This window comes from Pagrus major, chromosome 12 (genome assembly GCF_040436345.1).
Source record: "Pagrus major chromosome 12, Pma_NU_1.0".
Taxonomy (NCBI): domain Eukaryota; kingdom Metazoa; phylum Chordata; class Actinopteri; order Spariformes; family Sparidae; genus Pagrus; species Pagrus major.
Window position 1 is genome coordinate 25761904 of NC_133226.1, and position 14341 is coordinate 25776244.

Sequence of the window (14341 nt, forward strand, 5' to 3'; positions counted from 1 at the left end):
ATAAGGAGTGGATGTTACTTGTGAAAGACACCAGAGATGATATCCTCAGGCAGTGTAAGTATGAATCTAAAAATATGTGTATCATGTCAGCGTGTCCGGAGTCATGACTCACGATTCACGCTTCAACTCTACCTCACAGTTTGAAAACCTCTTTATTATAGTATGAAACAAAACTCCATTAATCAGGGCACACATTTAATCCATCGTTCCTCGACATAGATGATTTCCCTTCTGAAATGTCGCAACCATGAGCAGTTGTTTATCTGCAGTCAGTTTTGGTGGCTGTCTGAATCTGACAGCTTCGTTGTTGAGGTGCCATGGAAAGTTGGCAACCTGATGTTTTTTCCTCCGCTGACAGACAACTGGATTCAACAGCCTCCGTCTGACAGACAGACTCTGAAAGAATAATCATGTATCTTATTAATGAAAGTGTTTGGGGAAAAAAAAACAAATCATGTCCTGTTTGTTTGACCGAGACAAGACAAAAGGAGAAAATAAAAGAGATGAGAGCAGGTTTTAAAAGAACAATCATGTCATGTTCCTGGAAATTATAGCTCTGCTGAGTGTGCTCTAAGAGGCACTCAACTAGCACTTCCATTAATGAGGCCCTCTGTGCATATCTAAGCAGATGCACTGCCTGTAAAGTCGCGTGTTACAAGACAACTTCATTCCCCCGGCTCGGAGGTGAGAGGCCGGCTCCTCGCTGGTTCCTAATGAGAGCTGACGGCACACTGCTGCAGCTGAACAGAACAAATCCTCCATCCACCGACTGCTGCGAGAACCGAAACAGCATGAAAACAGATCCTAAATATAAAAAGACTTTGCAGCTCAGTATTGACGGATGTGGTCTCTGTGAGTATGAGGTGAAGTATGTACCAGTGCAGTGACTCACAGTGGATTCCAAAAGCGTTTGGACGGACAACAGAGTTGTTTCAGTCTTTTGTTAGACGTCCAAAATATTTGCACAGCACGTCTAAAAACTTATAAATATATATCCTGTTTAAAGGTCTTTTATTATGGTGTTCCTGTGGTTTGCAACGAGGAATTGAAACCAGTGTTCAGTAGGCTTCACGGCACAAACGTCTTATTGATGCTCAAGAAATTTCTATTTTTTGCCTAAAATATAATTCGGTCCAGAAATATCTCAACAACTATCGGATGGATTGACATGAAATTTGGTTCAGACATGCATGTTCTCCTCAGGATGAACCGTAGCATCCTCGGTGATCCTCTGGCAGTCTTCAGGTCCAAATTCAAATGTGTCTAATGGCCAATTTTCTCCAAAACAAATTCTCATTCCCATCAGCCTCAGCTGTACTTTGTGTTCAGTGTTATAAGCAAATGTTAGCATGCAAACTTGTTAAACTAGTCTTGGGAACATTGCAAACATTTAACCTGCTTAACATTGGGTACATTCAATTTCACCTCAATTGCATCCACGTCTCCCTCACTTGCGTCTTTTCTCCGTCTTAGTCCTTCCCACCGAGGAGACAAAATGAAATGAGACGCACCAAGAGTCATGTTAGCATACTGACGTTAGCATTTAGCTCAAAGCACAGCTGTGCCTACGTACAGACTGTTTTTTATTGGTCTGGATTATGTATCGAGAATGATGCGGCAGATTTCAGACAAACTACTATTAAACATACAGCTGAAGATAGTATAACGATTTTAAAAAAGTATTTCTGATGCAAATATATAGAAAACACAGAAAGTTAAATTAAAATATATCAAAGAACAGTTGACAGAACAGGAATTATTTTGCGGTGAGGTATCACACATGTTTGAGGGGAAACAGGAGTATTGTGTCTGCCAGATAACTGTGTGTCATATCAACTTTATAAGGTTTTGTTTACAGCATCCAAGTGTTGCATCTGTCACGTGCAGAACAGTGCAGTTGGTGGGTTGTACTGTTGGTATTCTTCTTTTCTCATTTGCAAAATGTGTTATGCAACCAGAGTTTGTGTACACAGCCCAATTTAAATTATTCAAATCTATTTTTGCACATTCACACATTAGCATTCACTTGTGTGTGTCTGTCAGTACTGGGATACACTGTGCAGATTCACTCTGGGTGAATGCAAAAATGATGCAGTTAATGATTATATTGTTCCATAAGAGCCATAAAATATAGCTGTTATCATTCAGTGGCCACTGTGAGGTGCACATGTAATCCAATCCAATACAGCAGCTCAGTTTCTATTGACACTATCAGAGAGGTGTTTATTTAGCTGTATAGAAAAGTTACTCGCACGGTAATAACACAATACAATGTAGGCTACAGCACGATAATTCCCTCTCAATCATTATGTACTAGAAGTATGAAGAAGCACAAAAAGGAAACAGGTCAAGTTCAGGCACTCCTGATGAAGCTTAGTTGAAACCAGCTTTTCAAGCTTCTAATTGCTTCTTACTGGGAGAACTACAACAAGGCTACCCTCAGGAGAAATCCAGTTTGGTTAGCAGAAGCTACTTCAATCAGGAGAGAGTAGTGTGAAGTGAAGACCGTGTGTTTGACTGCAGGAGATATTGGATAATGAGACACGTCAGAAAGTCTTTGAGCGCTTTGAGTCTGCAGGGAGACTTTGAAATAAGTGGACAGCCCCGGATAATGACAGGAAGTATGAGGGAGGAGGAGTTTATGACAGGACGGTGTGAGAAATAAACTAAAGCGTGCAAAAGAGTCGTCTTCCTGACTCAAATTATGCAAGAGCTTCTTGGAAGGCGGTGGCCTCTAGTGGTCATAGTTATTATTACAGCAGCAAAGGAGGAGGTCAGGTGAAGGACACGTGTTTCACCCAGAAGACAGCTGTCCGTGTCCAGTGTGAAGGTGAAAGTCAGTGGTGAGTTATTTTAAATTACTAACATAGTGGAATTTCGTCACGTACATTAATAAAGTTGCATAAGTAACGTAGTAATATACGTTTTTCTAAACCCAACGGCAACCTAACGCACCGTTACCTTGAGGGGTTAGGGTTAGTACTCAAGTTGTTTGAGGTACTCTCATAATGAGTCCGTCAATAAAGAGAGTCTCTGTCCACTGATGGAGGCTTTAACAGCAGCTCCAAACATATAATATCCTGATAATTAGCGTTTAAATGTTCTCTATTGAAGCCAGCAGAGATCCTCCACAGATCCTTTATCACTTTACACTGTAAATGTGTTCGTCTCCACGCTGGAGAGCTCCCCGTCCCCGATGATCCCCCCCCCCATCACCACTTTCATCGTACTCTCACCTCCCGGGCAGCGCAGCAGTAATGTGTGCAAGCATGCACATGTGAACAGTGGGACTAATGCAGCCTGTGAGCAATGTAATACCTCAGTAGGCAGTGTGCCAAATCAAGCCAGGATTATACCACATGCTCACAGCAGTCCATTACTATCCTGCTAGGATCAGGCGGGCCAACCCCACTGACTTCTATAAATATGAGTGTGTGTGTGTGTGTGTGTGTGTGTGTGTGTGTGTGTGTGTGTGTGTGTGTGTGTGTGTGTGTGTGTGTGTGTGAAGTATGCAGATCATTTAGTAGTAAAAGTGAACAATGTAAGAAAAATACTCTGTTTCAAGTAAAGGTCCCACTAAGTAAAAAGTATTTCCAGCAAAATTTACGAAACGTATTAAAGGTAAAAGTACTGTAAAATGACCCGCTTCCATATAGATTATATATACTGGATTATTATTAGTGATGTTTTCATGTTATTAGTGAACTAAAGCTAAACTGAAATTGATCTTTTTGGCCACTTGGGGGCAGCAGAAACAAGCTGTTAACATGACATTGACATATCATCACCTTTATTTGGTGAGCTTATCGGATAAGTGCCAAAAAATATAACAAGATTACGATGAACCAACACTGGAAGAAGTGTTCGGGTAAGTTCAGACTTAAAGGAACAGTTCACCTAAATATGAAAATTCAGTCATCATCACCTCGCCTCCATGAAAAACCACAAAAAAAAACCACATACAGCTCATCCGGCGTAATCCAAGTCGCCAGTTGCCCCGAAATTGATTTGAGAAGACGCTATTAACACCCTTTCTAATCAGAAATTTTCACTGAAGCTGCTAAGCTAAAAGCGTTAGCATGCACCCCGTCTGAAGTGGATGCACGAGCTTGACCGCAAAACTAAAATAAAACAAAATGGCTTCGTACCACTGTTAAATTCATTTTTTTCAAGAAGACGAGACGGTGACGAGCCAAAAACAGTATGTTGACTTAAATGTTACTGGAGGACTGTCAGATATTCAAAAAATAAATAATTTTTTCCCCACAATTGTGCATCTAGTCTGTCTGTCAAAACATAATTAATACATCCCTGTCACTGATTGACGTGTGCAGATTGCCAGATTTCGACAGCGAGTGACAACAACATGAGGTTGTCAAAAAGGAGTAATGTCAGATTTTCAGCTAAGAGGAACACACAATGGGTGAAAATTTCTTTTACTGCAGAAAAATGGCTCCCTGATTACACATTAATCAAGAGATTATAATTACAATAAGCCTCTTAATGTGTAAGTAGCATTTAATTGTCAGTAAAATGTTCATTGATTCCAGGGAAGCTGGAAGTCAGTAACAGGCACAGGGGGTGCTGAGGGGTGATGTCATAGTAACTTGTCTGCGACGTTTATCTTTTTGGTATTAATTTGAATGGCCTAGATAACTTACAGTATATCTGATAGTTAATAACAAAATATACCGCAATTTGAAAATATTGTGCATTGCAGCAAACGTGAACATCAACATGTTAGAGGTCAAAGCAGCCACATCAACTACAGGAGATGAAAAGGCAGAGAAAATCCCCAGACTCCCTTATAAAATCGCTCAATTTTTTGAGTTCTTGAGTCAGAATGAACTTTATAAACTTTGTAAAACTCTGTCTCTGACAAATTTTTAATTATTTGAGCCTTCTTGTAAATTCGGCACGTTACACCTGGAGCATATATACTGTAACATGGATCTGCCTGTTTGTCGCTGTTAACAGAGACTCCAGTCTGCAGTGTAGTTCATCCAAGTGACAGAAATGTTTTATGTTATGTTGATGATCAATTAACGTTTTTTTTAATAATGCTTTGTTTTAGGTGGTGCTGCTGCAGCCCCCTCACCACCCTATACTCTCCCTGTCCTCTTCCTTCTGAGAGCTGCAGTGGAGTAGAAGTATAAAGCAGCTTAAAATGGAAATGATCAAGTACAGCACTTGTATTTGTACTTAGTTACATGTCCTCACATGCAAAGGTGGATTACAGTGATCTAGCTGCACGGGTACAAAGATGTGTGAGTTTTTCATCAGGTGGCAGAAGCCCTGTGTACGAGAGCAGCTGAAATCCAGAGGGGGAAAAGGTGCCTGGAGACAGAAGGAGGGTAACTGGAGAGAGGGAGGTTGATGGAGGGAAGTGAAGAGAGAGAAAAGGAGGGAGGAAGAGAGAGAGAGAGAGAGCTGCACGAGAGGAACTCGTGTTTGTAGGAAGCAGAGAAACAGGGACAACGACGGGGAAGGATCCTACGTTAGCGAGAGGAAGCATGATCCCGCTGTGAAGCCGGGCTGCTGGGGCTATATTTAGCTTCTGTTGCCATGTGCCGAGAATGTGCATGGCAGAGGGAGACACACACACACACATACACACAATAGGTTCATGCACTCCTGCACGTGTGTGTGTGTGTGTGTGTGTGTGTGTGTGTGTGTGTGTGTGTGTGTAGTTCAGTGAGACAGTTTGGGGAGATTTAAGTTTTTGTTTTTTGTGATTGCAGACATGAGATCATCAGTTGTTCTTATGTTTTTCATTACATGTGAGGTGATGCGTGCACTGTATCAGTGTATACGTGCACACATTAACATTAATGTTCTAGTTGGCACGTGATTTTTATTTCTTAGGCAGTCGCTGAAGCCGGAGGAAGGGGTTGTGAAGATTCTGCATGTCTATAAATTATTTTGAGGGAAACTGACATTTACAGTAAAGCTTCAGATGCAGAAAAACTGAATTAATTCTGTTAGATTTCCGTTAAAACGTGTTAAAAGAGGTGATCCTCAGATAATAATATTATATGTGTGTATCTCAGCAGCAGTGAGAATATGAGAATAAAGGATGAAACACCACCGCCTGTGCGTGCGTTGATATTATTTTCTCTCCAGCTCTTGACCTCTTCAGCCTGCCTGCACCACTTTGCCTCTTTAAAGTTAAATGCACATCACTCCATAATCTGTGTTATGCACCCACGATGTAGAGCAGAGCTGGAGCAGAGCTCAGCATCTCTCATTGGTGTGTAGTCAGTCAAGAAACAGCCCAAGGTGTCGCCATGCAAACCCGTGCGGGCTGTACCAATGAGAAGACGTCGACCTCCTCTGAAATGTCTCTGATTGGCTGAGTTTATTTAAGTCTCTTATTGTGAAGCGTATGGACAGATTGACATTTAATTTGGAGAGTGTTGGGAAATTCAGATTACAGGCTGGGATGCATGGACGATAAATAAGGCGAAGCTTCAAATGATGTGTGTCACAATCAGCAAACCATTATGGTTTTACATTTTATCAGTAAAATATTTTATAATTGGTCAGTGACAGATGTAGCTCTGTTATGTACAGCTGTAAGTGGCACAAGGTCACTGCTTTCAAAAATGTTTTTTTTTATTTATCCTTAAAAAAATGAGAATATGTGGAGCCTGGCTCACTGAAAATAGATCAACAAGACAGAACTGAACACAAAATACTGAACTACACCTGCCAAAAGTGTCACCATGCAGGAGGATGTGTGCATCTATTCATGGACGACAGGTTATGTTACAGCTCAGCTGAGGAGGACGCCATTAATGTTTACATCCCGCGCTGTCACAAGACTTTCATCCATGAGTTGATGGACGCTTCCTTCTGCACAGTGATACGAAGGAAGAGGATAGTTCCTACATGAAACTGCTCACAACAAGGTCTGTGGATTATCTTGAGTAACCGGGTCATGATTTCTGGAAAGAGACATCGCTGTTGAGTTTTTCAGGTGTTTTTTTCCCCCCTTCGAACACAACAAGCCGAGTGACATCTAGTTCTTATACCGGAGAGAAGGCAGACATTTCCATGGCTGATATCTCCAAAACTCTGCAACTCACACAAGAACAATCTAGATAAATATTCAGCTCTTCAAGTAAGAAGACAAATGTGTATTGTTTATATTGGGGTGAACTGTACCTTCAAAACAATAGCTCAACATTTGTGCCATGAATAAGATTAGAAGATCGATGCCACGCTCATATTTGTGAGGCTACCGCCAGCAGCTGGCTAGCTTAGCTTAGCTTAGCTTAGCTTAGCTTAGCGTAAAAACTGGATACAAATGGAAACGTGATAATACTTATGTATTAAATCTGCTGCTGTGACCATCACGCTGCTAATCCACACAAATGTAGGCTATTAATATATTTAAAAAACATAATTACATCCCATCGTGTATTGTCACCTGATGTTTGCACTGGCACCAGCTCAGTTTAATTCCGAGGTCAATAACAGCTACTTCCTGGCTGTCCGCTGCAGATTGGGATTAGTATTTTTTTTTTTTTTATCTGATAATTTCATCAGATTATCTGACATCTAAAGGACATCTGCAGGATATACAGCAACTGTGCAAATGTTCACTACGATAAAATGTTTATCTTGATTATCTTCTATCCTGACCCACCTCGCAGAGCAACAAGCCTGCAGACACTACTCAGGGCTGGAAAAAGTCCACCAACTACTCTGCATTTTCAGATAAATAAATAAATAAAAAGTAATTTTAATGTTTTTAATTTATTGATAATTCTAACTTTTAACTTTTGAACATTGTGGAAAGTTAGATCAATTTAATCCTAATTTATTATTTGCTACTAGCCAGGTGAGGCGGTGTGTCTTGCCCTTCTCATAAAACAAAACATAATTTATAACAACAACAACAACAACAACAATACTCCCTTTTTAACATAATTAATTTTTCTCAAAGTTTACCCAAAGACTACCTTCTAGCAGGGTTCAAATAACAGGGGACTGGAGGGGGTCTCATCACTAATTACGAGTTTGACCACCACAAAAGAGGTAAAAACAACATGAAATGCCATTTGGAACATTTATATGACCTTCGTACCTTTAATCTTAAAGTATTATAATCTATATTTCCCATATTCATGCCTAGAAGAATCTTGTCATACGATTTCAGACACCCCCACACTGGACCATACCATTTCCTCACCTTGACGTCAGCTGCGCGCCGTCGCTCGCTGTCATCACGTCCTCCTGTGTAGCTCCTGTCTGACGGCTAGTAAGTTAAAAAACTTCACTTTCTTACCTTTAAAGTTTCTGAATTTGATTGTATAAAACGTCTACAGGTGGATGAATGAAGCTAACGTTTGCCTTAATGTCTACCTGGTCGTTACTTCCCCCTGTATGTTGGTTTAATAGCTAGCTAGCTGCGTTAGCTACCAAATGTCATGCTAGCTAAATGTTTGCTAGCACTCAGCTCAGTTATGAGTCGTGAGGAGTGTGACAGAGGATTATTAGCTGCTGTAGAGATACTTTTTGACATAGATATAGTTTGTATTTCTTTAGGTTTTAATAATCTTTGTGTGGTTGTGGTGGTTTACCGTGTTTTCTCAAATAGAGGCCCAGGCCTTTATTTAACTCACCTGCAGCGGTAATGTGCCTGTATGTACAGCAATGTGTGGAAATGATGCTCTGTTGTTGTTATTGTTGTTGTTGTTTTAAATTGTTGTTGTTTTTTTAAAATTGCCAAAGCCTGTCACCATGACTGAAGGCATGGCTTGCACATGTATCCCCATGAAAACAAGTTAAATCAGATGTGTCTAAATGCTACTCCGAACTAAATAACGACAGGGAGATGATGTTACCACCATTTCCTTTTATTTGTGCAAGATTTTATGATTCTTATGACTCTTATTACTTTTTTAAGATTCTTTGATTGATTAGTTTTCACTAAAAGAAGCAGGGCCCCACTAACTTATAGGTTGGCCGATATTATCCGCCACGATTGGCCTGTTACAGATATATTGATAATGGCAGGTATGTTGTCAATATCAACTGATATGAAAACATTTAGGTTTCAGAAAAACAATGCAGAACAATTAAAGCTTTTGCAAATCTGTAAAATACAACTACAGTTCACCGAAGCACAGGCCTGCACTGTATTGAGCCCCCTTTACCCCCCGAAACACTGACGACACGTCAAAATTACATCTCTAAAGCCTTAAATCTGTGTAAACAACTCACAGATCTCATGTTATACGGAAGTCTATCAACTTCCTTTAATTTCAATTTATATCGACTTTTTAATCCAGGTTCAAAAAAAAAATATTATTTATTTATTTATTTATTCAGCCCATTACACTTTAAAAGCTTTATTTTCCTGTTGCAACAACAGAACACACAAAAACTCATTTGTAAAAACAGACAGTAGAGATATAAATTTAATTGCATTTACAATAATGATGAACAAGAGATGACAATAATTTAAATCAGTAGTTTTAAGGAATATCCAGTTACGACTTTCTCTGCCAAAGAAAATAAACTAAGTTAGCCTTTTTTTTTAAGCAGTGAGTAGAAATTATATAAAGTAAAACAAGGTTTAGTGGGTTGCACTGAATTATTTGTTATCTCTACCACAGCACCCACAGGGATTATTATCACTGCCGGCTCAGGAAACATTGCAGACGATTGCTCCATCTAGTGGTGATGCAGAATAAATTAATAAATGATCCTTCACTGGAGAAATTCACTTGTTACAGCAGCTTAAGAGTTAAAAACAGAGGAAAAAGTGATTAAAAGAAATTTAAGAAGGCATCATAAAATAATAGAAAGCTAAAGTAAAAATAATAACGACAATAATGACTGTTTACACACATTGTGGTTACATTCAATCAGTACACAAAAACGCAACCGTAGGTTTTTAGTTTACTCTGAAGCTGGTGAGACGTCTGGAGGTGTTCGCTTCACACATGTCCACGGGCTTTTCTTCATCCTCACAGGTGCTGATGAACCAGCCGCGATACTTCACCGACTCAAAAGTGGTGTAAGAGACTCCCGTGTCTCTCCTGTAGAAGAGGAAACGATCCCTGTCGTCATCTTTGCTGATTGTTTGTAAATCCGCCTCGCTGCATTCCTGACAGAAGATAGATAAAGATAAAGTCCTTATTATGTATGGAAGCACATTTCTGCCAGTAAAAGTGAAAAAGAAAATGGATGGCGTTTGTCACGATAGAAGAAATGCTTATGGTGAGTCAAAAGCTTCATTCACTGAAGCAAAAATGATGAGATAAATGTTTTAAATAGAAAAAACTTTTGAAATATTAACAAAAAAATATGAGATTAAAGCCAAAATTTGATTTTCTACATGTACTACCAAGTCAAAATTATGAGAAAAAAATTAGTTATGGTATAAAAAACATGTGAAACTATTAAATAAAAAAGATGAAAATGATAAAAGTCTGAATTATAAGATAAAAAGTCAAACTTATGAGATAAAAGGTCAAAATTATTTCATGATAAGTGAGAGTCATGGGATAAATCAAAATTATTAAATTAAAAGGTCAAATTCATGACATTGAAGCTGAAATTTGAATTCAAGCACTCAAAATTATGAGATAAAATTATGAAATATGAGATATGAAGTTCAAATTCAGGTCAAATTCATGACTTTTAAGTTAAAATCATAGGTAAAAGTCAGAATTTCGAGATAAGAAGTCAAAATTTCGAGATAAAAAAATCAGAATTTCAACATTTTTAGTTAAAAAAATCTGCATTGTTTGATAAATTGTTTTGTCAGTGAACTGAACTGAAATGTTTCAGGCCCGTGCAAGTGTCATGTTAAATATTCTAATATATTGATATTAGCCTATTTTGTCATTATCTTAACGAAGGACTAAAAAATCCGCTTGAATCACATCAGAAAGAGAGAGAGAGAGTTTTTCTGCTTGCCTCCAGATTCAACGCAGGTCGGCCGTCTGTCATCGAGCAGGAAATGTGCAAGTTGTTGGTGATGGACAGAACGACACTGTGACTGACCGGCGAACCCTCAGGGTGGATGTACTTGGACAGTCTGAAATTCACTAATGTGGGGAAAAAAACGACAAAACACAAATTAACATTTATTAGTCATTAGTTTGAGTTTGAACTACTTTATATCCATTTTCTGTCCAAGTCTGATCTAAATTGTGTTCTCTCCTGTGTTTGTGATTTGAGAAGTGGTGGAAAAAAAAGTTTTCCTAGGATAATCCGTCTAATATTGGAAAGGGAATGAGCCTTAGGGCGCGCTCACAGCTCTCCAGTCCCCCTGCTGGCCTGCACTCGCATTGCTTTCCCAACCGGGCCTGAACATGGGTACCTTGTGGACATACGTGCATGAGCAGTCGTATCGTGCCGAAGCACACCCCTCCAACCGTGCCAGGGCCGTGAAAGTGTATGGACCGCTCACACGAGTAAAACAAACTGGACTTTGGGGGTTAAACGTGTTTGGGCACCGTATGATTTTTTTTCCCTTGTTGGTTCCACCACACATAAATAAAAAATCTTTGATAATTACTGCAATTTTTTTTCACAGGAGAGAAAACAATTTAGATCTGACGTAGAAAATGGATAACCAGAAAAAAAAAGTTTCTTCATTTCACACAGTATCGATGTAAAGTATCATAAAGTAGATGTATTTTCTAGCACCAGACTTGTGCCTCTCATACCTTTGCGTTCGCGGTGTCCTCCTTTCAGCGTGATGGCCTGCAGTTTCATCTCTTCCGATACGCAGATGAGGTCTTTCTTTGAGGTGTCGCACAGAGTGCACTGCCTCACGCTGCCGAAACGCTGGAATTGACTTCTTCTCTCTTCCGCGGAGAAGTTCACAGTCGTCTTGACAATCGTATCTATGGAAAGGTGGAGGCAGAAGTTGGAGAGAGTTATAAAACAACGTGAAAGATTTCAGGTAATATTCACTTTCCATGCAGAACAAACTTTTTCAAGACTATTATCGCAGGTGTAACATAATAATAATAATTGCAATACGAAAAATGTCCTGTTGTCACCCACCTTCCACCAGGCTGTCCATGATCACGCAGCAGAGCTCATCGTCGCTGAGCCCCTTGCCACAGCGAGGAAGGGACTTTTTGAGCCTGTTCACCGCCAACATCAGGGTAACTACACACTGCATGGTCATTGGGTTGTGGGAAACCACCAGGTCCAGTCCATCCTCAAGTCTGAAGGTCTCATCCGGAACATCCTGCACAGTACAGGGCTAAGAAACAGAGGAGAAATCACACATCATGTCTTGCTAGAGGTTTTTTCTCTTAGCTGAGTCACATGAAGTGGTGACGCTTAAAGAATTTATACAAAAATAAATAATACAAAAGTAAATACATAAATAAATTAAAATAAAACTGCAGCTCAGGATACGTACGTGGGCCTCTCACACACATGAGAGGCCCAGGATGGAAAAGGATTCAATTTGCTAGGGAGCCTCTACCCTATAAGCCTGTTGGGGCAGTGTGTGATCTGGGGTTGATTCAGTTGGTCAGGTCTAGGTTCAGCAACATTATGAGGTCAGCTGACTACCTGAATATACTGAATGTCCAGGTTTTTTTTAAATACATATCGAATGCATACGTACAAAGACTCTCAACTTACACACATATATATTCTCTATAATATCCGAGTAGGACGTCTCAAAATAAAAATAGATGAACAAAAGAGTGAAAAGTATCTCTAAAATGAAAATATGGAAATATGAGAGTATAAGTTTATTTATTTGAGAGGCTTAAAGTGAATTCTGATCATAATTCATCTTACCGTCATGCTGAAGCAGCGGGATTCAATTTCTACATCGTCTAATTCAGTTGAGCTGAAATACAAAGCAGATAAATATTAAACAAAGAACAGACACATTTTTTTACTTTAACAAATGTTAATGAAGTAAATGTTGACTGGCTATAGAATAATGACACCGACAGTGTTTAGATTGGTTCCCTATAAACTTCCCTTTCACCTTGCTGTTCTGTCTGCCACCGCACACGAAATCTCCCGGGACAATGAAGCAGCCCGGCGCCATTTTTATCTGCTTTTACGTCTCCATTATAGACTAAATGAACAAATAAACTCATATTTGGTCCTGTGTTCTTAGAAGTTGTGACTCTTGGGAAAACAGAAAGAGATCTGTTTGCCTCTGCGACAGCGGCGCCAACAAAAATACCACTTGAAAATGCTAAAAAGGGGATAAAAGTTGTCTGTTCCACTTCAAAAAGATCTTTATCAATGTTCTTAAAATCAGAAGTTGGAAGGCGTCTATCTGAGGGAAGTTGAAATATCTATTCTGCTGTAACACTTATTTAGTTGTACGTTCATTTTATGCAGCCTAACTATAAAATCTTCACTCTTTTTGACCTGTTTTGTTCACCAGCCACATGTTCATGATGCTGTGAATGAGAAGTGAAACACATGGCCAGACAGGCGGGAACTGTTCCGGTTTCAGAGCAGCCACTCAGCATGTTGGGCTTTTTGCAAATATTTTTCAGGAACTCCTGATTTCACTGGTTTAATCAGTCACTACAACACGGATTTCGTGCTCTCAGCTCTCCTAAACAAATAAGGTACCATCTAAAATCTCACGTTTTTCACTTGTAAGCTCAGCACTTCCAATAATAAGTGAAGAAGAGACTCTTTCAGTTGTATTTAAAAGTAATGTATGGTTAAACAGAAACTTAACATCGTAGACTTACCTGTCTAAAGCTTGAGACAGATCCAAGTCGCACATTTTCTCCATGTAAACCGTTAACGAATGACTAAATATGGAAGATTTTTCTCTGTGCCTGGTTTCACTGAAGCTTCGAGTTGATACTCTTGTCGCACCTGCAGACTGACTGAGCCTCTGAGTCTGAGTGTGTCTTTTATAGGCAGCAGCAGCAGCTTCCTAGTTGTAGTAGTTGTGGGTTCACACACGAACTTTCTCTGAAATCGAAAAAACCACAAAATAGGACACATGAAGTGTGATTTCCACTTGTAGAGTAGGACAACAAAGGTAGTGGAAGAAATATATGAATATTTATATAAAGAGGGTTTTGTGAAATCTAACATCTTCTTGTCTCAGCAGTGGATTTTTCATTCATTTTCTGAAACTGGGCGCAATAACAAGACATGAGAATCACAAAAACAACCATATACGTGAACTGTAAAGCAGCTCATCGAGACCTGTTTTTGTTTTTCTTGTTAGGCGACGATCTCGAGCGGCCGTAGCAGTTAATGAGTGTGGTAAAGAAGAAAAATGGGGATGGACGGCTGTTGTTCGTGTGCAGTGTGAAACCACAAGTCAACAATGAGTTAGTTTTATTTAATGACATCAACACCA

General features: G+C 39.4%; 1 protein-coding gene across 1 annotated transcript; it reads right to left on the reverse strand.

Annotated features, from left to right (window-relative positions):
* Positions 1–9414: 9414 nt before the first annotated feature.
* il1b (interleukin 1, beta) lies at positions 9415–13821 on the reverse strand. The gene is made up of 6 exons (XM_073477621.1): positions 13716–13821; positions 12790–12841; positions 12034–12238; positions 11691–11870; positions 10936–11066; positions 9415–10120 (listed from the first exon to the last, which is right to left on the reverse strand). Exons 1-6 carry the CDS (start codon positions 13757–13759, stop codon positions 9908–9910), a joined length of 825 nt encoding a protein of 274 aa, XP_073333722.1. The 5' UTR covers positions 13760–13821; the 3' UTR covers positions 9415–9907.
* Between the last annotated feature and the right edge of the window lie 520 nt (positions 13822–14341).

Coding starts and splice junctions, on each gene's coding strand:
- il1b (XM_073477621.1), bottom strand. CDS start 13,759: ATGGAGAAAATGTGCGACTTGGATCTGTCTCAAGCTTTAGACAG. Junction 11,871..12,033: donor CATGGACAGCCTGGTGGAAG/GTGGGTGACAAC, acceptor ACCTTTCCATAG/ATACGATTGTCAAGACGACT. Junction 11,067..11,690: donor AGGACACCGCGAACGCAAAG/GTATGAGAGGCA, acceptor TCCCCACATTAG/TGAATTTCAGACTGTCCAAG.